Genomic DNA, 22,169 nt, shown 5'->3' on the forward strand with positions numbered 1-22,169 from the left:
CGGTAAGACGTAACCGTGCGTTAGGAGGCTTTTCGAAAAGCTTCAAGCACGTTACGGTTGGAAACACATACCTACTTTTCGCTGGGTGAAAGTCCCTGGAGAGAAAATATCGCGCTACACCTACTACAAGAATATAAATCTCGGCCGTTACTCCCACCCGGAACCAAATGGGTGAAACGATGCTAAATTCTTCTCAAGAATATCATCGTACTTGTCACGTAAGCTCGTGTTTCCACTTAGGCCGTGATTCGAGGGATTCGCGAAAAACGTTCAAATCCCACGCGGATGGAGCATTCATTGGCAGCCTGGAAACCCGATCATATATTCCTGTTCCAATTCGTCTCTAAGGTTCACGAGATACGTGAATGCGAAGATTAACGGGTTTTTCGATCACACTAAATGGTACAAGGAATTTAATGGACGGGGCAATGAACGCGTGTCATTGATCTGTCGCGAATAATCACACCATTGTATCGAGAGAACAAGGACGTGAATTAGCCGTATTCCACAGGCGTTTCGTCGATCAATTTTAGTCTAGATGCTTTATTGTTATGGCTCGTAGCACAGTTACTATTTTCACGAACATAATTCTTTAATACTCTCCTATAAATAAAAATTTAGTTGCAGGGAAATAAAAACGAAACGTGTCTGTAGCAAGGTGAATAAGAAACGAGAATAGTTTCGGTGAATTTGTTATGTATCGTTGAAATTTTAGTGAAAGTTCATGGAACGGCATCTTGTTAAAAATTAATGTTTCATCAAAAGGTGTGCTAATAGAAGAGGCGAGGAAAAGGCACGCGGTATTATTGGACGATGAATAGATCGTGTGTTTTCTTTCGATCGACCTCTTTCTCTTTATTCCTATCCTAACCGTACTTCTTCTCTTCGAAGAATGTGTCGTCGAAAGATAAATTTTCATCCCGCGTGAAAGAAAATCGCGATGGCTGTTCTCTCGACCCTTACCGAGAGCGTAAAATGTTGTCGTTCGATCGATTACTACAGATATCGGTTTGTTATCGAGGAAAAGAATTATTTTTCTTCCTTTAACGGAGCCTAACCTACACGATGGCCTATATAATATGAATCGTAAACTGTGTGTGTTCCATGGTTTTCCTCTGGCAATGAATTGAAAACGAAATCGGCGCTTAATAGCTAGCACAAACACGGGCAACCGTGCCGTCGCGCGATCATTTCCTTTCTCATAAGCTGAATTATGGCGCAGAGCGACGCGTTTGCGTGAAATCGGTCGTAAACGGGCGGTCAGCCGCAGCGCTAACGAGTTCGCCCTCAACGCGTTTCTCTCCCTTTCCCAGCGTGTCGATTAATCGGTTAATTCTTGGTAATTCCGTACATTCCCAATTAGCACTCAGCGAGTACGAGTACGGTACGTGGTCGGCGATCAAATTTTGCGTACAATGTTTCTAGTTGCGAGTTTCAGGTTGTAAAATCGTTCGGAACTCGCCAGTTGCTGTAGTTCAGCTTCTGAGGACAGGTTGTAGCGCGTTTGGTTCGAGACTTCGTGGAAATTGTACGAGCGGAGGGTTGAAAATGAGAGAAAGGTCGTGAAGAAGGGCGACAAGAGCGCACGAGGGTGTTTTATACTTTAACCGCGTACCTCGTTCCTGATATACCGGGATGTGTCTTATCTGGTTATCTTGAGAAATGCTCTTGAATATTAGAAAGATTCTCTGACTCGGCCGAGTGCCGGAGGAATCCTCGGGGAAACTGCTGGTCCCTCGTTGATTGAATAGTGTCGAGCAGGCGGTTGCTTACATGCTTCCAAGGTACAAGCTTGTCGCAGCAGTTTACCCCATGTAAATTGAATCACTATACCGCTACAACGGGAAGGTAACTACATGTCTACAAATTGCACTAATCCGGAATGGAATCGGTGAAATTTGCCGTGTCGCAGTCAAACCCCCGAGACTCCAAACACCAGATGCGTACGTATAAGCAAATATCCTTGAAGTTAACGCTCAGTTGGCGCTAAGAACATCGTATTTCACGTCAAGACATTTAACTTTCTTGTGTACTCGTACATTTCGCGAGATATTCTTTCGAAATATTATCTCTGTATAAATCTGGTAAGATGATTTCTCTTCTTCGTAATTGGCCATTTGTAATGCAAACATCGCAGTTTCTTCGTTATCGAACATCAATTATCGAGCTACATACTTTCTTCCCTGGACGCTCCGATGGTATTTCATCCGAGGAAAAATTAAATGTTTAATAGCAACATAAAACGCTATCTCTTGTATGCAGGCTGCGCCACGTAATAGTCGCATGCAAATCGTCAGCCACGCGTTCAAGTCAGTCGAAGTTTTCTCGTTTCTCGTTCAATCAAAATGCGAGACAGTGTGATCGAGTGCCAGGTCCTATCGCGCTTACGGCCTAACCCTCGTAAACTTCTCTCTTTCTCGGTCCATTCCTTTCCATCGATCTTGTATCTCTGCCGTATGTTTCTCGTTGTACGTTTCTCGCGTCGTTGCATCGTGCTTGTTTCTCCTACCCTGTAATTCTTCCCTCAGCGAAAATTACATTTGCTAGTTGCTTGTTCCTAATGCTTACAGCACTGATTTACACAGTGAACACATCCATTCTGTTTCTCCGCAACCGTTCCGACGAACTCTCGAAATTCGCTTCACGCGTTTTACAAACGCGCTATACAAACACCCTTTGGCGTTAATTGACACGATTTTCGTAAAGCAAACGATTAACAGCGGTATATAATTACAAGTCTGCAAGGAACGCGTTTCCATGACGCTTGTTTACTTCGATCCACACTCAAATTCAACGAAATTCGCATAATTTTGAGCGAACGTTTCAGATCGCGCGATTTTCAGCGGAAGTCTCCGATCGCACGTTTTAATTAAAACGTCTTAACCCATAAAATTCCGCGAGACCTGAGTCGCGCTATAGCATCAGGCATTCCATTTTGCGACGTCCTCTCATCGGTATTCAAAGAAAGCGTTCTTTTAATCGCCACCAACATTCCACGATCCTGCGGCAAGATTCATGCATCGGCCATTGCGATCGTTAAGTTCCTTATACCCATCTAATTGTCCGTCGATCTGTTAAGTATTCGATGCTTCGACCGTTCGACCAGATGCTCGCTGCTAAGACGAGTTAATTAAGCGGCACGTTTATTACGAGACTTAATCGAGTTAGAACGGTCGCGTCGTCCAAGCGATCTTCGTGCCCTCGGACGAATTTCGTGACTCTTTTAGCCCGAGCCAAGTCTCGATATGAAGAACTAGGCTGATATGACTGGCACAGCGATAATAGCCACGGCTGCGAACAACGGTAACATAACGACGTTCTCTTCGCCGCTCTTCCACCTGTTCTTCCAGTTGACGAGTAATAAGCCGGTCAATTGGCGTAGTCGTTGCCGCTAATGAAGTTTCCCCTCGACGAGGAAATATCGAGAAACGAATTAAGAGCGTGCTCTGAGTTGAAAAGGCTTTCAACGATGCAATGTGTATTACCAATTCATCCAGCGACTAAAAGAATACGAAATGTGAATCGATTGATGATTCGCTAAGGATACACTCGGTAGAGCGAGACGGATAATCTGTGTGGCTACGGTAAAATTTCTTCGAGCTTAACTGACACGACATTAGAAACGATCGGCAATGATACAATTTCTGGCTGAAAGTCCACCGGTCAAAACATTACGCGTATCGCCCACCCCGCTGTTGTTTCATTAATCAACTGGATAATGGACCGTCTGGTTGTAGGGGATGGTCGTAATTGAATTATCTACATGATAGATTGCAACGGACAAAATGGTTCCTTTTCTGGTCACGCGCCCATCTACCTTGTTTTCCGATTTCCTTGTTTCATTGTGGTTTCTACGGTCGTGGCATGTGACTTTGCCTCCAGAAGAAATAGTGATTGGTTAGAGGGACAAACGCTTGTTACGTAGTTTCGAAAATGCAGGTTGCTCGTGGGTTATTTTTATACGATAGTGTCAGTTGTCCGTTTACGATCGCAGGAATTTTAATTATGCGGCTAATTAAAGACAACGTTCGATAACGGCTAATCGGAAAAACGAAGGGATAGTTAACGGGCGATTACGAAGAGGATTAAAACCGCTTTTATAATTACGTATCGAAGACGTTCCCCTTTATGTAGTGGTCAGCGACGACGAGTAAAGAGGAGAAATATTCGTTGGTAGATCTCGACCGGAATCTGAAATCTAATCCAGTGAAATAGGCTACGGTCACCTTATCCACGTTGGGTGGCACCGATAAAATGTAATTTAAATCGGCGGACCATCCGAGGAAACGTCGAATCCGAGCACAAAAATGTCAGGACCGATCGGGAACGCGTGACGAGTTAACGAGAATCCGATTTTGCCACTGTCTTTTTACCGATGGCTATGCAGATGAAAATAAATGAATAGAAAAGAAAAGGGAACCTCGAGAGCTCGTTCCACGTTCTTTTGTTACCAAATTCGCGAAACTTTTCCTGTCGGTTGATTTTAAAATTCGAGAGTCCTGGCTGGAGTGTGGTCCGCGTAATTCTCGTCCTAGCCATCTATGTCAGTTGCGAGAAAGCTGCACGGAATTCAATAAATTGGATGTCTTTCTTCTTGTCCGCTCGGATCACCGTGGTTTTTCCGTTGAGCTATCGATCGCTCGTGCGTTAAGAAAAATTTAATCCGTTTTTTTTATCCTGAATATCGTGGCAAGAAACTGTTTGCCTGCGAAAATTACGATTTTATGATCGGCCGTTTCTTTCTGAGCGAGAATACGAAATTTATAGTGGTCGCGATACGCGAACTGGATCTCAGCGGAAGATTAGGGTCGATTCGCGCCCCGAGCGACGGCTCTCTCATTCCGCTCGCAAAAACGCAGCAATTTGGCGAGTCGTCTGATCCGAGGTTTATCGCTGTGACGTGTGTATGTTGTGTCGAACTGACAGGGAAAAAAAGCCGCCGGCTCGAGCTTCTTTTATTGTCGCGGGAAATACCACGGAACCTGGCAGTTTCTAAACAGAGTTAAACGCGTCGTAACTTGCGTCCTGACGTTCGAGATACTTTCAACCGTTGTGTGCTTTTTCTCTTCATAAATCAAGTCTCGGAGTAAGGATTCTATGGCTGTTCTTGCGGTTATTAAATCCACGTCTCAATTACTTTCGTTGATAAAGTTCCGCGCGATAAAATTTCTTAATTTTGGAGATTAGAAATTAAAATTTCTAAGTTTAAAAACTGGGACGGTGTTATGTAGGAAAGAAGAATACAGGCAGCTTTCGATGAGATTATTTTAATCAGAAAAGAGAAGCGACCAATTTTATGCCAATTTAATAAACTAAATTGCCAGAGTTTAACAAGAGCGTTTCCCAATCGAAATCCAATCGATGTTTCTGTTACGAATCGCATCAATTACTGCCATCAATTACTCGGCTGTTGATATTGTCGACGATATATCTCGCACAGAGGAGGCTGAATGTCAAGCCGACCATCAAGGCGTTCAATCGATGTTCGTAGCTGCAACGAGACACGATTACCGTGAACAGCGCAAAAACACGTTCGTGGCTAGCTTCTAAACCACGCGACCGATAAACTTTGTACGCTGATACGCCTGCGGGACGTGTCTCCAAGTTCATAACCGCGAAACAGCGAATACCTGCCACTTCGTGATCGTTATCCGATTCCTGTATATTTTTCACTCCAGTTCCGTCCGAGTTCACTCAGTTCTTTTCTCGCAAACTGTCCGTCCACGTTATCTTTTTATTATTAAATTCTGGTAATGCGCTTCGGGCCAACGTGCAAAATCATCGATGGAATTGCGTGTTATAAGAACGAGCCAATAGATGCGTCTTTCTTCGATTAGAACACATAATTCCGATTTTCTTTTTCACGTAGCTTTATCCAGATCCGCTCTATTGTGTCTTCTGTGTCGCGGTGAACTGTCTGTCCATCGTAACGCGCGTCGTGCCACCTGTGGCTAGCGAGCTAGCTCGATTCATCGACCATCAGAGAACGTTAAATCGTTACCCACGAAATTCATTCGTCTCCTTTATTTGCCACGCTTTGTCTCGCGTAATTGCACTCTATATTCGCAAATAAAAACCGTAAAATCTCGACGATTTTCTACCATTTTCCTAAGCATTTTCTCTCTACAAATTCCTGAAACTCTGGCGTATAAAAGACGAACAAGCGATCAGACGGTTGTTCTCACGAGTGTGTTTATTTAAAACGTTTGCAGACGAGACAGAGCAGCGGGACAGTAGCGAACAGCGAGGGACAAGAAGGAACAACGAGCAGCTGTTCGCCGAGGACGTCGGCGGCCACGATAACGATGACGATGACGACCACACCGACAACGTCGACGTCGACGTCGACGATGACAGTCGCGTCAATGGCAATGCCATTTGTGCCCGTGGAATCAGAAGCATCGATATCGTCCAGCGCGACAGACCAACGGCAGCAATGTCGTTGGCAATGGCAACAGGCCCCACAGCCCCATTCGGCGACTTGCCCGATCACGGCCACGTCGTCCTCCACATATTTGTCGGCCTCGTCGTCCACGGAGGCCACCAAGCTGTCAACGAACGTTCTCTTTTCCTTGCCCGCGTCTCCAAAGAGATCAGCTCCTGAATCGTCCAGCAAGACGCCTACTATATCGAAATCTCAAATGAAAGGTGAGTTAGTTTAACGATTGTCAAACGGTCGTAGCAATCAGGTTCGAGACATGTGGACGCACAAGTGGACTATGTCTTTTTTTAACGCCAGAGTATTGATTTACGTATTCCAATAATCGGCAGTAAGCTGTCAATTTGAGGAAGACGATCTTAACTGGTGACTGGCACTCCTAATTTTTTTGATATAATAATTTTTCAATTTATGGATCTTCCTCTGTTTAATCTGTCTTATCGTTTTTTGGTCGAAAATAAATTATATCGTATTTCCGCTTGCGAGGACTAAAATCGATCTAACTGCAGTTAACTTTTGATTCTATAATTATAGAAATTTCTGATTAAGGAAATGACCCGATTAACAGATTAATCGTAGAAAGGCGAAGGAATTCGCAACAAGGTAAAAAGTTATCGGACTTAATATTTTGTCCTCGCGTAGATCTTATGTAAACAACAAATTACTCAGCTTGTCAAGTATTAGAATTAGCCCACTTTTGCTCTCGATGCTTCACTTGCAGCCGAGTCTGGCATAGGTTTTTAGGACAAGAGAAAATTAGTGGGCAGAAAGTGGAGTGGTATTCGTTTGTAGCCGAATCTGGTACCTATAGGTTGTTTGAAGGCAAAAGAGAACCGATGGACAAAACGTAGAGTGGTGTTCGATTTATTTTTACGATCTTTAAAAGACAGATAATCCTAAGTCCGTAGCTGAGAACTCGAAGAATTATGTTGGTGTCACACTCTATCCATATTAATGGCTCGGAACAAATATAACAGAGATTTTCTTTCTGTTTGAATTTCGAGGATTAAATACGATATCGCGTTGGAAAGCTTAATATGAAATTAATCTGACGTATCTCAACAATGTATAACTCTGCTCTTGTGTTATAATTTGGAAGGTGTTGTGGCGATGAAATGAATGTACCTGTGGGATATTATTCGTAGGATTACTTTTGAGAATATTTAATCGGAGATGAAATAAACATAAATCATGATCCAGGAATATATTTAAACCGTGTAACGAAATTTATTACTTTAATAACCGAGCTGGAAGTATCCGAGTGAATTCATGAAAACATAAAACGACTCTCGTTTTAAACGCATCCATGACTTTTCAGTCATTTTCCATAACATGAAAGAAAATTTTCATATATTGCATCTGTAATTAGTTCTGTTATATGATAGAAATACAGAGCCGAATTTCGTATGAAAATTTATTTTATTGTTTGTGAATTAAGTTTTAAATATTATCGCGCCTTTTGTTTCATTAGCTTATTATCAAGTTAATTAAAATTAATTATAATATCCTTATAATTCCGAGCAAAGACACGATAATTAAAATTTCCAATATCATATCCCTTTTAAAGTCATTTGTTCCAGCGAATCGTTGAGCAAAAGAAATTCCAAGAATTGTTTTTGTTACACGGCTTATCTTTCCACGCAAATTGGAAACAACCAAACCGTTTTGTATTTCATTTATGGTATTCAGCCATCGTTACGAGCCACTACTTCGTTAGCGTTGTCAAAACAGAAGAGAAATTCGCAAATATGTAGCTACAAGATGGTGCAACCAACAGCTTTTCCGTCATTTCATTGGTACACTGCAATGCTTTCGCGGCTGTTGCTTTTTTTGACATTTGCGTCACGCGCAATCAGAAGTATAGTTCTTCGTGACGTATATTCGTTTAGAATCCGAACTGTCGCCACGGTTTTAACCGGTTTTGTTTTTGACAGGAAATATCACCGATACTTAAGCTCGACTCTTTTCAGTGTTTTTCCCGCGTTTTCTATATGTAGACCGTTAATTATAGAAATGTAAAGAAAGTCGGTGCAACGTTCAATTACATAATAAAATTTCTTTCGTAAAAGATTTACATCGAAATAAAAATTAATTTCAAACGAACAACAAAATTAGCAAAAGATTCGGTATAAAATTTTTATACGGTACGATATACAGCTACAAATTAATGATCGGACCTTCGACAAATTTCAAACGCTTTTTTCCAACTGCAAGATCCTTTTATAGAGACAGGATTAAAACGTTGGTCGAGGGTTCGTCCAATGGCAAGATAGCGCGACGTTAAAAGCAAAAGGATGTCGCAAACAGAATTTTTGGATCAAAGAAATCTCGTCTACATCGCTTATTAGAGAAGCGAAACGCAGAAATATGCCGGTCCCTTTACAGTAGAGCGACACGCGCGTCAATGCTGACTTAAGCTTCTTCGTAACTTCCGTTTCGTCTGATATTTTAAAAGAGATCCTTTATACCAGAACATTTTATGCGTGCGATTCTCAGTTAAAGATGCCTAGCTATTCGTTCGAAGATCAGGTTACTTTCTATAGAATACCATTCGCATGTTTCGCGCAAATCCTCCTCATACGATGTACGGTCGTTGCCGAGAGAAATTACTCGCGTTACTTCTTTCCAGAGACGAATGTCGAAAGTTTACTCTCAGTTCAAGGCCCATCGAAACGAAGAGATAGCTGCAGCACGTGGAAACTAATGGTTTAATCTTCGACTTAACTGCGTCCTTATTTATATCGCCAATTCGACGAATCCTGAAAAACAACTTCGAAAGGACTATCGCGCGAAATATATCGGAAAGAACCATACTTTGTTCCTTAATCTCTTACTTTACCTCTGTCTTTTAGTAACTATTTAAATGAACTTTATCTATTTCCTGTTGTAACATTGTATTAGATATAAAAATGTTTGATATCGTATCGTTGATTCGCCAGAAGAATAATGCGTCTAAAGAATTTCATATCAATTTTCGGATACGCACAAAAATTAATCCTAAACCGAGGTGTATAATATTTCATTAGAAATCCTAAAAATTCAAAGGCTATTATCTAAAAATGACAAAGAGAAGGAAATTTATCTTTATCGCTAAATGGAAGCGATATTAATAATTAAGAACTACAAACTTGTTGCAGATGTGTCGATATTATAAGGCGAGGGGTTAATTCTTTCGGATATTGTCGAATTATCTCAGCATCGTTTCCTTGTCGTTCGTACAGGATAAAACTACGAAAAAAAAAGAAAAAGATCGGAAAATCACAAATCCGTAACCGGGTTAAGCAAAATCTATTTGTCGACGTTCCTTCCTGCGCGGTTTTTCTTCGTCGTTACCCATTAGCGCGAAATCGCGGGCATCCTCCGGCTTCACTCTCACTCGTTCTCTCTATCTCGGACTGCCGCTAGTTGCAGCACAATAGCGCGTGGATACGCCGGTAGAGAATGTGTTTATAGGAAAACCATAGCCGCCGGTACGAACAAAATCAATGGGCCGTGAAACGAGGCTATTAAACGGTCGAGTCAAGCACCGACGATCCAAGTCCGACCAAGCTTGTCCCTTCTCATCGTGCTCGCCACTGGCATCAAACATCGCGGAATGTTATCGACCGAACTGTTTAATCAGCTCGAACGTCCGATCTTTCTAACCCTACGGAACGAAGAAAGAAAAAAAGAGTCGATAGACGGTTGCGGATTTTACGATTATTTTCGACTCGTCTTCGTGACTTGCGATTCATTGCAATCCAAGTTCTTTGATTGTGCTACTGTCAGCGTAATTAGCCTTGGGGCTACTAGCGTCTTAATCGCTTTTCATTATTTCCTTTGTTGTATATATTGCTCGATCGAACGATAGTGTTTCAGAATAATAGATATTTTAATATTGCACTCTGCGAGAAAAAGGTATTAAAATACGGTCGTTGAATCGGAGCTAATTAAAGAATCGCCACGTGATTGCGTCGAGGGATGACGCATTAAGACCGGAAGGAAACTCCGCTTTGTGCCGCTATGCAGCACGTTTCTTGAACGCGTTTCGCCACTTGCCAGTTGTCGCCTTTAATCTTTCCTTTCTACGATGCAACTTTTTTGAATATTATTCATCGAGAAAAGAAGAAAGTTGGAACGAAGGGGTGCGTGTTTTATTAATCGCATTGAATTTCGCTGTTGTAGAGTTCAGGGAAGCTTTCAGACTATTCGACAAGGACGGAGACGGAAGCATCACCAAGGAGGAACTCGGCAGGGTGATGCGCTCGCTCGGACAGTTCGCAAGGGCTGAAGAACTACGCACGATGCTACAGGAAATTGATATCGACGGTAAGCGCACACATATCGAAACCTATGTATCTGCGAGAAAAAACTTTCCCATTTTGAAACCAAGAAACGTCACGCTATTCTATTAATTCGGCTATGGAAACAAGGCAAAGTAAACGTGGCGTGTGACAAAATAGACAAATGTGCCGAGAACCACGGTAGAACGTGGCGTTAATCGAAAACTTCCCATTAATATTCAACGATACTGTGAAAACGAAAGCGCATGGCGACCGGGTCGAGCACGGAGGTTCGTTAAAATTCGTAACGGTGTTTCCAATCACCTGGCTAAATTCATTAGCAACACGTTCGAGTGGAGCGCAACACGAGTCCCTTGCACCACTCCCGCACGTAAATCGTTCCGTTGTTGTTACGATCCTGTGGTTATAGTTTACGAACGTGGAACAAATAAGGATAGCCAGGTGGATTCGTGGATGAAGGTGATAACCGAACCACCGGCGAATGTCGCAAGTTTCGTTCGTTGGTGTAACCACGTTGGCCCACTTACAACCTTTCTGCCCAACGGCATCGCCTTAATTGCGGGTAATTTTCGAGAAGTGTTCTCTCGTCCAACAATGGGGAGAATGTTCGTGAGTGGAGCCTCTTTATTAAGCTAAATCCATTTCTCTCTTCCCGAGAACCCTTTCCCATCGTTACACACTTTTACCCCTTTTCGTTCGCCTATAACGCCAGAAAAGCGGCAGACGGTCGTTTCGTTCGCTCGTTCTTATTTCGAAGCGTGTGGCTTGAAATTCTTGGCGGCATATCCGATCCGACCTTCCTATCGTTCCGATGTCTAATCACGAGATTCGTTGAAACTTAAGGACCAAATCGGGGGCCGTATCGCGACCGAAATCTTGTCAGCCTCCTCGATGCTTCTTTACCCTTTTAAAAGAGGCGGGATGGTGGAAGATATCTCGAACGGATAAGACGCAAATTTTCGGTGAAAATTAAACCGCGCTCGTTGTTGTTTATGTCGATCGCTTCGTTAAGTGAACCGAGGCGAGGTTGGAGCAATGGAAGTAGATATTGGTTTCCGCGCCAAGGAGCGATGCTCTCGAGTTCGCCGTACTTTTTCGCCACAATACACAGGGTTCATATAAGAGTATCGGGACCTGTTGCTGATTCCTCCATCGCCAAAAAGGAAATTTCTTTTATCGCGATACAATTGATTCTTCGCTTTACGATCGTGCTTTCTCACGGTACTAAAAGGCACAAATTTCACACTGAAACCGGCACAGTGATCGAACCGGTCAACTCGTTGATTCGATTCTTAGTAGAAATTTTATAGATTCACGATGGCGTATGATTTTTGAAAAGTTTGCTTTTGTACAAATGTACGTTATTTCGTCCATTTCTTTTTAATTTCTTCGGTAGAAATACGGGCGCTTCTTTGTACTTTAGTCGTTGTTAATTTCGATGTTATGAACTTCCGATTTGAATGGTACATTGAAATTCCAAGTAATGTAGCAATGGCCACAATCTCGCGCGAGGAGCCTTTATTCAAATGGAATCTGTGTTTCGCGGAATTACTTGTACGTGTAAACAAACAACGACGGCTCATTTCCCATGACGAATCCGAAAGCTGTCGTCGTCAATTGCGAGTCGTGTTTATGGCGCGTAAAATTTTCTCTCTCTATGTAACGTCTATCGTCGCGCGGTAGGTAGTTCGTTTCACGTCGACGAACGGCTTGTTCGTGAAAGATTTTATCTCGTTGACAGGGTTTTTATTAACTATACGACCCGTTGGAAATAACGAAACGCGAGCGAACTCCTATAATTTACACCATTATGAATATCAAGAATCATTTAACTTCTCAACACTGGTAGCCAGATTTCATAACATCCAGATCACATAGATACACGTTATTTATCTTTAAATATCTTCGTTCCTGTTTGAAATCTTAATTGCCGACACAAGTCCATACTTTGCTTCTTTAGTTTCTATTTGCAGTCGTTGCAACACGTTCTTTACTTCGTTTTCTTATCGTTTGCTTACTTGTCGCAGATTTACTTAATAGTTTGCGAATATTTAACAGTTTTCTTTCGTCAGCTTCAGCGCGACTCGTGAATACAAGTCGATCTACTTTAACCGTTGTAGCTTCTTCAAATAATGTATTTAAAAAATTAATTGGAACCGGTTTTGCACTTTATAAATAATAATAAAGATACTCGTATTATCTTCATCTTTCTTTCGTTACTTGAACGTGTTTCTATTGTTTCTTTCATCGCTTGTACACGTTTCATCTTCCTCGTTAATATTCCACAGTTCACGGACGTTCCCTCTAATCGACAGGTTCATGTAATTCTCGCGTCGAATATCGTAACGGGAGCGAAGAACTCCGTTCGTGAACGTCATCCTCGCCGAATCAAGGCCTGGTTTACCTGGCTTCACGCGGAACCTCGGTAGGATCGCTTCGAATTTCGATACTAAAACCTTGTGGTATGTACGAGTAATTAGAAATACGGATCTGCTGGCGGTCCGCGATACGAGACCATCGCGCGCGTCTACGTCTAATCGGACTCGTTTCATCGTGGATGCATCTCATCTCGATGAATACGTTCGCCTGTGTGCATCATATAGCATCGAATAAAGAGAAAACAGAGAAAAAATGGAGGAGAGAGGAAAAATATTCCTATGCGCACAGATACATCGGCGACGGGACAAAACGGAAAGAAAAGCCGAGGGAAAAAATATCGCAAGATACTCCGACGATAGGATGCTCATGCAATCGCTCTGATGCGACATCCACCGTGCCATTGAATACACCCACTCCTCTACGAACACGAGGAATCGTTCTTTCCGACTTAGTCGGGCCAACCAGACCATTCGTATGGATGGTTCGCGCCACATCGAATGCCAATCGTCACGTTGTGGCATTTCATGTTGCGTGATCGCAAGTTGCGGATAAGTTGATGTACAAACGGGTAACAGGATGATTCTATGCTGTTGACTAAACGATTATAGCTTCTATGATTTAACAATATTTTCTATATATAAAACTTAATAGATGCACCCTTTCTTGTAAAGGGAAAGTTGGTAATTTAGTTAATTAAAGTCCGATCAATGTGCGACGCATGGTGTTTTAAAACAGTTACCTGGCCACGAAAATTTATACTTTTGATCATCTTCTATTCCTCAATTTTTCGTTTCTTTAAGTCTCTATACGCTTAAGGATCCTCAATTAAGATGCTATTTAGCTACGAGGATCATGTAAATGGGCAAATAAATACCATTACCAATAGATGTTTCTTTCTTCTAAAAGAGACAGTGTTTACTGTAAATTGTTTTATTAGGTTGTCCGAGAAGTTTCTTTCGTTTTATGACAAAGAATAATATACAACGTTTTTCGTTTTATATTATTTTGTCGAATTACGTACGATCCATTTTGTTCTGTTGAGATAAACACCGTGACATTACACAGACTTGATTTCACGTTTGTATGAAGCTTCACTATTGTAAAAAACACGTTTGCGAAAGAAAGACAACCTAATACATCTCCATTTTCATGTTTCTAATAGTCGGGTTGCATGCCACGCGTATATTCCATCGTTAAAACCATAATCCCGTCAAATCCTAAAGCGTCCCCGCTGCGAAATCGCAACAACGGCGCATCATCCGTGTGTACATAGCCTTAGTCGGGACAACTAGATTATTCGTATAAATGACTCGTGGAATGTCGAATGTCGATCGAATGGCACGTCGCATCGCGTCCTGATGTTTGGCTTTTCGCACGAACGTTCCGACAGGTCGATCGGCGGCGGCCAAAACGAGTTACTGCTACCTGTAACTCGAAGACAGGTTTTCGCCGATGGGAACATTATTCATCGGTGGAGCAGTTTTACCGCGAGAAAGTCGGGGCATAAATTGATTTTTGCAACCCAGTGGTGTTGTCGGTTATCGCGCGGGCCTCTGACTTTCGCGAGAGTCAGCGGATGTGAAAAATTGACTGAAGTCTTCGCGGATTGTTCTATAAATCGTAGTTAGGGATAAAGTAATTGGACCGAGGGATTGAAAACAAAAGCTTCGGGTACCTTTGCTCGATTTAACACTTTGATTTATTCGTAGTCGTACTGCGCTTATTTCAACACGGTTTTGGTTGTTCGGTATCCACCTGAAAACTGAAGGTCCCTCGTGGTCAGCTCATCGTTACACGTTCGGCGTCTAAACACCGAGACATTAGTTAAAGTGCTTTAAAGTACTGCGGATAACAAAGTTTTTTGAGTCTTAGACTATTAGAGCCTTGTACGGGAGTATGATTACGACAATGATTATCTCAAAAATAACAGCTTGTTAGCAGTCTTCTCTAACAAGAGCGAGAATATACGTGTGAGTTGTCTTAATACAATAGTAGCGCTAATGATCTTGGCAATCGACGCGACTTCAAATAATAATAAAAAAAAATGCTTCAAGTTCGAATTTTAGTTTATCTCTTAAATTTGATTTACAAGTTAGCTTATAGTTACCACAGTTTTACGTGATACAGCATGCAGATATATCAGGTTTAGCTGTTATATTATTACATTAAGCGCTGCGAATGTTTTTAAACAAATTCCGTGTTGTTCCAGTGGAAATTTATTGTTGAGAAATTAGTATCTAATTGCAAGTATAGCTATTCGTCTGTGGTCTATTCTAGAACAGCGTGTGTGTAGAATGGTAGATCAAAAGTTAGTGGAAGTTCATTTTAAAAATAGACTTTAGGTTGCGATCGATCCACTTCAACGAAGTGTTAATTAAAATTCGTGACGTCTGCCGTGTTTGCGGAACGAGACTTCACGTTAGCTTCGTGTTAGCCTCTCATGATTCATACATATTTTTACAAAAATGCAATTCAATCTTACGCAATTAATATCAAGACGCCAGCAATTCTTTCTTTTATGCGCGAAACTAATTTTAACGCTCGAAACGTTTTTTATGAAAATTCCTCAGAGTTAAAAATACAATTAATACCACGTTTTATTAAAAACGAACGACAGTGTTCTGGAATTTTCTATGTCGATGTTGCACCACTAACCTTGTTCGCGCATTTAAATATCGCTGCAACTAGTTATTTCATTAGCACTCGAAGTACGTGTCAGGAAATCAGTTACCATTAAAAGCGATTCGTTCGATAGCTTTTCGATCAATGAATCGCCACCTATGCGTGTGTATACAATGCTTCAAATTCATCTTTACTTTTCTCCACGATATCTAAATCTGTTTGTGTAACTGCATATGCGAAAATGACCAACATTCATCACCGTATTTGCCGGCGTTCGAAATTTACGACAAAAAAAAAAAAAAAAGAAAAAATGAGAAGATTAAAATGTTACATAAAGTCGGAAACGCAACTACTACGATATAACGTGGCTTCTGCGAGACGGTTTCGTTTTCGGTAATACGAGTCTGGTTTTAAATCAAATCGTCGATAACGCTTTGCCACTCTGATTTGCAAAACGATTGTAAATGGAACAGTGATTCCGAGGTCCAGTAAACAACAAAGCCTTGAACGACTATTTCATGTACATATTCCATTTCAAACGGCTATTTGATACACAAACGAAAGATGCGTGTTTCGTCACAGGGGTATATTAGGTTCCGTGATCTCCCTCTGTCCATCTTTGACTCCATTTTCCGCAGGAAATATCGATACGACGTCTGACTCGACGGCCACTACTACTTATTTCACACGACACATATTACGCTCGTTATTTGTTTTTTCGCGAACGAAAAATAAAAATATATTTTATGTATATCGATATAATCGTAAAATATCATTGTAAGAATGAGGTCGGAAAATATCTGCCCGGAATCTTGATTTCACGAGTATGCCTCTATTTATAGGGATATGGTTGAATAACATTCTTCACGGTTCACGGTTAAAACGAATTGGATGACCACAGAGGATGCAACCAAGGTTCCATTCCATTCGTTCGTCTTTTACGTTTTTCTCGTGATCCGAGGGGAACATCGTTCAACAAATCCTGGCTTATTTAGACTCCGATCTATTTCTTCGTTTATGCTTGCATGCCGTATTCCGCTTCTGTCGAACGCACGACGAATTTAAATTTGCCGTTTCTGCATCTGTAACGAGCAACCCCCTGGGTTGCTGTCACAAGCTCTATAAAATATTTCGCTACTCTTTTTTCCCCTTTCTACTCGCCCTTTGTGACACGTTTATTCGCGCGCAATTATTCACAAGTTTAGCGGTGTTTACGAATTACGGAAAATCCGTGGACAGGGGGCGATCGAAAGCCCTTCTATTCGTCGCTTTAACGCAAACAAACGAAAATAACTCTTCCTCCCGAATATCGACGGTATTGCGCGATTTAGAGTGAAGTATCGTTTCGAGAGGGATCGTAAAATGTACCAACAATCAACCGTTTGCTTTTTCGCTGGCAAGAATTCCATGATACAATTTATTTCGAGAGGCGAATGAAATTCACGGAACAGACTCGGCTAATTTTCGAGGAGAGCGTCCGTTTCCCGTTTGTGTTTCTCGCCACGCTCATTGTCGATGAAGTCGCTAACTTACGACGGTGCTCCCTGCTCAAGATGCGTCAAGAGATTGCAAAGTGGCGGCACGGTTACTCTGGTTACGTCAACCGCGCGTCCCTGGAATTTACCATCTGATGTCCGGATAGGTAAACCAAGAGCACTTCGCGTGAACAGTGTCTGTATGTATGTTGCGTTTACGTGTCTCTCCGCGCTTGCGTTTACGTGTAAGTATACTATAGTATATACAGAAGCGGAACAAACGGAGCGCCAAGGCGAGCGGTTAAGCGTGACGCAGTTGCGCGAGTGCAAAGGTAACCGAGGCTCCTCTGCTGCCAGACTATTAGCGTATCTAGACAGACTGCATCGCGTGCTTGTTGGCCTTTTGCGCAACGCCCTGCTTGCAAGGCGAGCACGCGTTAATTCGTCGTAACAATATACTAATTAAAACTTGGCCATCCGCTTGAATAGCACAATCGTTTACACTGTACAATCTACTGTAACTATTTCACGCGTTGAGGTCGTTTCTCCATCTCGGCACGTTCCCCGATTCCGTATGACTCACGTAATTTTTAAACGCAAGAAGCTATTTTATTTTACAAATGTATCAACGAGAAAAATACTCGTTTACTTATTTTATTCATTTATTGTCGATTAACGGCCTATATTCCAATTATAGATATGCACTACATGTCAGTCGTATAAACAACGTATAAAAGTACAAACACAATGTCAAGTCGCTGTCTGCATTGCGAGCTTGCACAAGGGGCATTTTAACGAAGAGATATTTCCGGCGAAAAAGTCCAGGCACTCGGCAAAGTAGTTAGCATATACAAATAGCGTACAATTAGCAAATTAAGAATACACGGTACACAAATCCAAGCTGTTGAACGTACATTGTTAACATAAAAAATATTGTTTCTCCTCCTATTCTTAGAAGGTACGCGGGTATTATTCGTGCTAAGGAACGGAAAATCAATATCAGTGGTTAAGGTTTTTTTTTTTTTAAATCACATTACGTATCTTCCTTTCATTTGCAAGCGATCTCGTATTAAGCGTACCAAGATCAGGCTTTGTATTGCTAATTATAGTTAGCAATATTATATCGCCAAAAATTCTTTTTAAATTACGTATATCGTTGGGTATTTCAAGTACAATCGGAATGTAGCTTCGCGATACTGTCGTTCATTGTCCGTTATCAGGGCAGGTTTCATTGTTCTCATCTTTTTTTCTACACACGCTGTTATACAGGTATGTAGTTTTTAGATAGATTTTTTGTTTAATTGAAATAGGTTACTCGGAAATTGATAAGCCGTTGGAACGTCCGACTCCCACTCAAATTTCCGACCGATAATCCAATTTGTCGACAAAAAAACGAAGGAAAAGCGCGTTCGAATAATTCTTCACGCCCGGACGTTTAATCGCTCGAACAAACGAACGTTGCTTATCTCTGTACACGTACGCGATAACACGACGTGCATAAGTTCACGTGAACACGAGGCTGATAATATTAGACACGTGATTGCGCACGTTTTATGTGTAGACGCGTTCGAAATCCGGCGGATTTTAGAAACATAATCGCGGCGTGCTCTCCCGGAATAATATTTCGACCATCTCAGGAGGACGAGAAATCCTGTAACGTCACAGAAAATTGCCGAGTTTCGAAAACACGACAGCTTTGCTCGGAGAAGACACGTACGAGTTTTATAGGTTGCGTTTTGCCGTATCTTCGACTTTTCCAACGGATACGTTTCCGTGCAGATAGCGCTGCGCCCATGTTTTACTTGACATCCTTTACAAGTGGACGTGCACGAAATTCAACGCAATTATTCCATTTAAATACAATCTGCTGCTTTAAATACAATCTACCGGATGGCATAATTAACAGTGAATAATAATAATAAAGGAAGGTTGCCTGACGTTCTTAATTAAATAAAATGTTCATGTAATTTTTACAGAATTCCTATAATTTAGTTTCTGCGCGATTCTGTGCAACTCGTGCAATTTTTAAACGCACAACAAATTATTTAATCCTTCGCCGTTTCATGTATCGCCGATAGAAATATTATATCATGAAAAATTTCTTGCCATGAACGAAGAATGAACAATTTCAGTACACAACAAAATTCCCCGCCAATCACCAGAAGCTCGTAACAACAACCATTATACAGTCTGTACACACTAGTCGTTTGTTTGCTCGAGGGGAAGTGGCACGAAGGTGCTTTTCTATCCGAGACTGTGGTTATTTATTTAAAGATGAAGGATACGACCAGAATGTTAGCTTTCGATGGTCTCCCGTCATGGAAAATTGTCACACTATTGAAAGCTCTCGGTGGGTTCTCGTGTATTTTCGTCGGTGCTTTCTCGAACGTGTTTCCCACGGGAATTATCACCGAGAGAATTTATATAGTTCCTTAACCACGGAATTTTTTTTTCTTCGTATATTTTGTCCGCTGTTCCATATTTTACATGCTGTTGCACGATCGCGATAAAATAGGCGGCGAGGGAAGGGGAGAAAGAAAAAGATACAGATAATGGAAAACGCGATTTTCAGGACGGGAATGCGAAAAGCGTGGAAAGCAGCTTTCGTGCAAGAACGTCGAGCTTACATCCGAGTCGTGAAGTTTGTTAATCCGTCGATGTCGCGGCTTATGTCTTCTCATACTTTGCAACGTTCTTTTCATTCTCGGTACGAGAGTTTCTTTTCGAGTGGTAGTTTTGAAGTAAACTGAATCAGAATTGGAACTGTAAAAGGCGGGAATGATAAAATCTTTCTTTTGCACGGGTGAGAGATTGTATCTAGACAGGATGAACAGCGTGTACGCTATAAAGCCTCGTTTTTTTCTTTTAAATAGTTGTAACAGAAAAACGAAAAATGCAGAAATTCCAGTAGAACGGCGTTTGAGAATAAATGGTAGCCATGTTGCTGGCTGACGCCGAAAAAAAAATTCTCTAAAAAAAAAAAAGAATGAGACGATGGTGATGTACATGATGCGTTCGTTTTGTTTTTGTCATTTTAGGAGATGGAAATGTCAGCTTCGAAGAGTTCGTGGAAATCGTGAGCAACATAGGTGCGAGCGAAACCGCTCCTACCGATCAGGATCAGGAAGAGCAGGAGCTGAGGGATGCGTTTCGGGTACGTTTGCCTTTTATCTTTTTCCCTTTGTTCCTTGGAATCTCCACTCCACGCTGTTTCAACGTGATTGCCAGCATGGAAAACACGGTACAGATACGATTTCACCGAACGACCAGCCAGTTTCATTTAACTATTTAACAATCGCTTGATATCGTTTTGAGTGTACCCGCCGCATTCTCCACACGGCCAATCTGCAATGGATCGTTTCAAAGTGTTCTGACAGCGTGAATTTTCCTATTGAAATTATATAGAGTCACGCCAGTTAACGAACAGTGATGGAAATCGATAGATTAATCTGCGTGTTCATAGCGAAGCGTCAAGGGAATGGATTTATTAGTCGAGCACGAAGGTGTGAGATAATGTTAATCGTAACGATAGACAGATTGATAATTATTTTGAACTTTGATGAAAATTAGCAGGAAAAGATAAGAAGTTGAAAATCGTGAAAAATTCAAATTCAAATAATCGAGAATAGAAAAATGTGAAAATCCCAAAGATCGAAGATTGGAGAATTTAAAGATTTAAAGATATTTAAACGCAAAATCTTACACGTTCAAATGTACAATATTAAGCGAACTAATTAAAACTTGTTAGGTTTCCGATGCTGAAATTAGAATGATCACGTGCAAGGGCAAGGAAATCGATTTATGTACGAATTACCTGATCAAGTCAGAGTCTTTGCTAGTGAACGAGATACGTACGAATTCGAGTCTCGTGTTCGCTAGCGCTGAAATTTTCGGTACACGTCCGCTCGGACAAGATATATATAAAGCAGCAATGATGCCGGTAGTTTACATTTCCCTGTGCATATATGTAGCATAACGTAGTGTCTCTACGTGAAAGGTGGCAGGTCCCTTAGGAAAAATAAATCCTTGCAAGAACAAAATCACGAGAACAGCTTCACGCGCGGAATCGTGCTCGATGCTGACACCTGGTCTGTTGTCTTCCGGTAAAGCAGCGTCAATGTGACTAGCTTCCGAGAGAGTTGAAGCGTAAATCCGCTTAACGTTATCGAATCACAAGTTTCTCGTTTTCTCCTTATCGAACGATATCCTTTTCTTCCATCTATCTTCGATTTATCACAAATTTATTCGGAACTAAGAGAGTTAACGATAACGATGCAACGATACGCGACGATCTGTCGAAGTAATCGTGCTCGAAAGAAACGTAGAATTATCACATCTGTCGAAAGTCTGCACTTTCTATTCCGCTTACATGGAATTGAATCCGTCGAAAGGAAGGTTAAAAAATACGACGATTGAAACAGTTAAGTCGATCGCGACATCGAGGACGCGGCTCTTTGTTCCCGTAGAACGACGACGCGGTTTGCGTTCAACTGGTCCGTCAAGCGTATCGTACCTATGCTTCAATACAAACGTTAATAATAATTGTCAGATAACGAGTAACGAACGACAGATTTCGTTCCAAGGCACAAAGCTTTTGCGCGCAGCAACTGCGGAAGTGTTCTACAAAGAAGCCACGTCCGTGTCGTTCCGTCCCGTTCTGACCAATTCCAATTAATTCTCGCACGCGCGCCACGAATTTGTCCGACGAACGCGCAACCGACTACCTTTGTTCGAATGACATCGAATATACCACGCGTAGGCGGCTGCCATTTTTGGAATGTATCTTCTTTGCAAGAACGTTTCTATACTACGAATGAGTTAGTTTGGTAGAGTAGTTTCGGCTAATGCTTCAAATTTTCCGCAAGCTGACTGTCCTAGTTAGCTTAATCGTTGCATCATTAACTACAGAGACGAGACTAGGAATTTATTGATCGTTGGATAATTGAATTATCAAGCTATCGAAGCGATCCA

The 22,169-nt window shown here is 41.6% G+C and overlaps 1 protein-coding gene across 5 annotated transcripts in view; it reads left to right on the top strand.

Annotated features, from left to right (window-relative positions):
* The window catches only part of LOC139988843 (uncharacterized), a 76,412-nt gene that overhangs the window by 29,479 nt on the left and 24,764 nt on the right, over positions 1-22,169 (top strand). For 4 of the 5 annotated variants that reach the window (XM_072006616.1, XM_072006618.1, XM_072006619.1 and 1 more), the window contains exons 2-4: positions 6,213-6,648; positions 10,604-10,747; positions 20,237-20,352. In XM_072006616.1, the coding sequence (XP_071862717.1) occupies positions 6,306-6,648; positions 10,604-10,747; positions 20,237-20,352 (603 nt within the window). In that variant the 5' untranslated portion in view covers positions 6,213-6,305. Of the gene's footprint in view, positions 1-5,628; positions 5,751-6,212; positions 6,649-10,603; positions 10,748-20,236; positions 20,353-22,169 lie in introns of those variants that run through there. The other variant, XM_072006620.1, reaches the window with a different exon arrangement.

The sequence above is a fragment of the Bombus fervidus genome, chromosome 7, assembly GCF_041682495.2.
Source record: "Bombus fervidus isolate BK054 chromosome 7, iyBomFerv1, whole genome shotgun sequence".
Classification (NCBI taxonomy): Eukaryota; Metazoa; Arthropoda; class Insecta; order Hymenoptera; family Apidae; genus Bombus; species Bombus fervidus.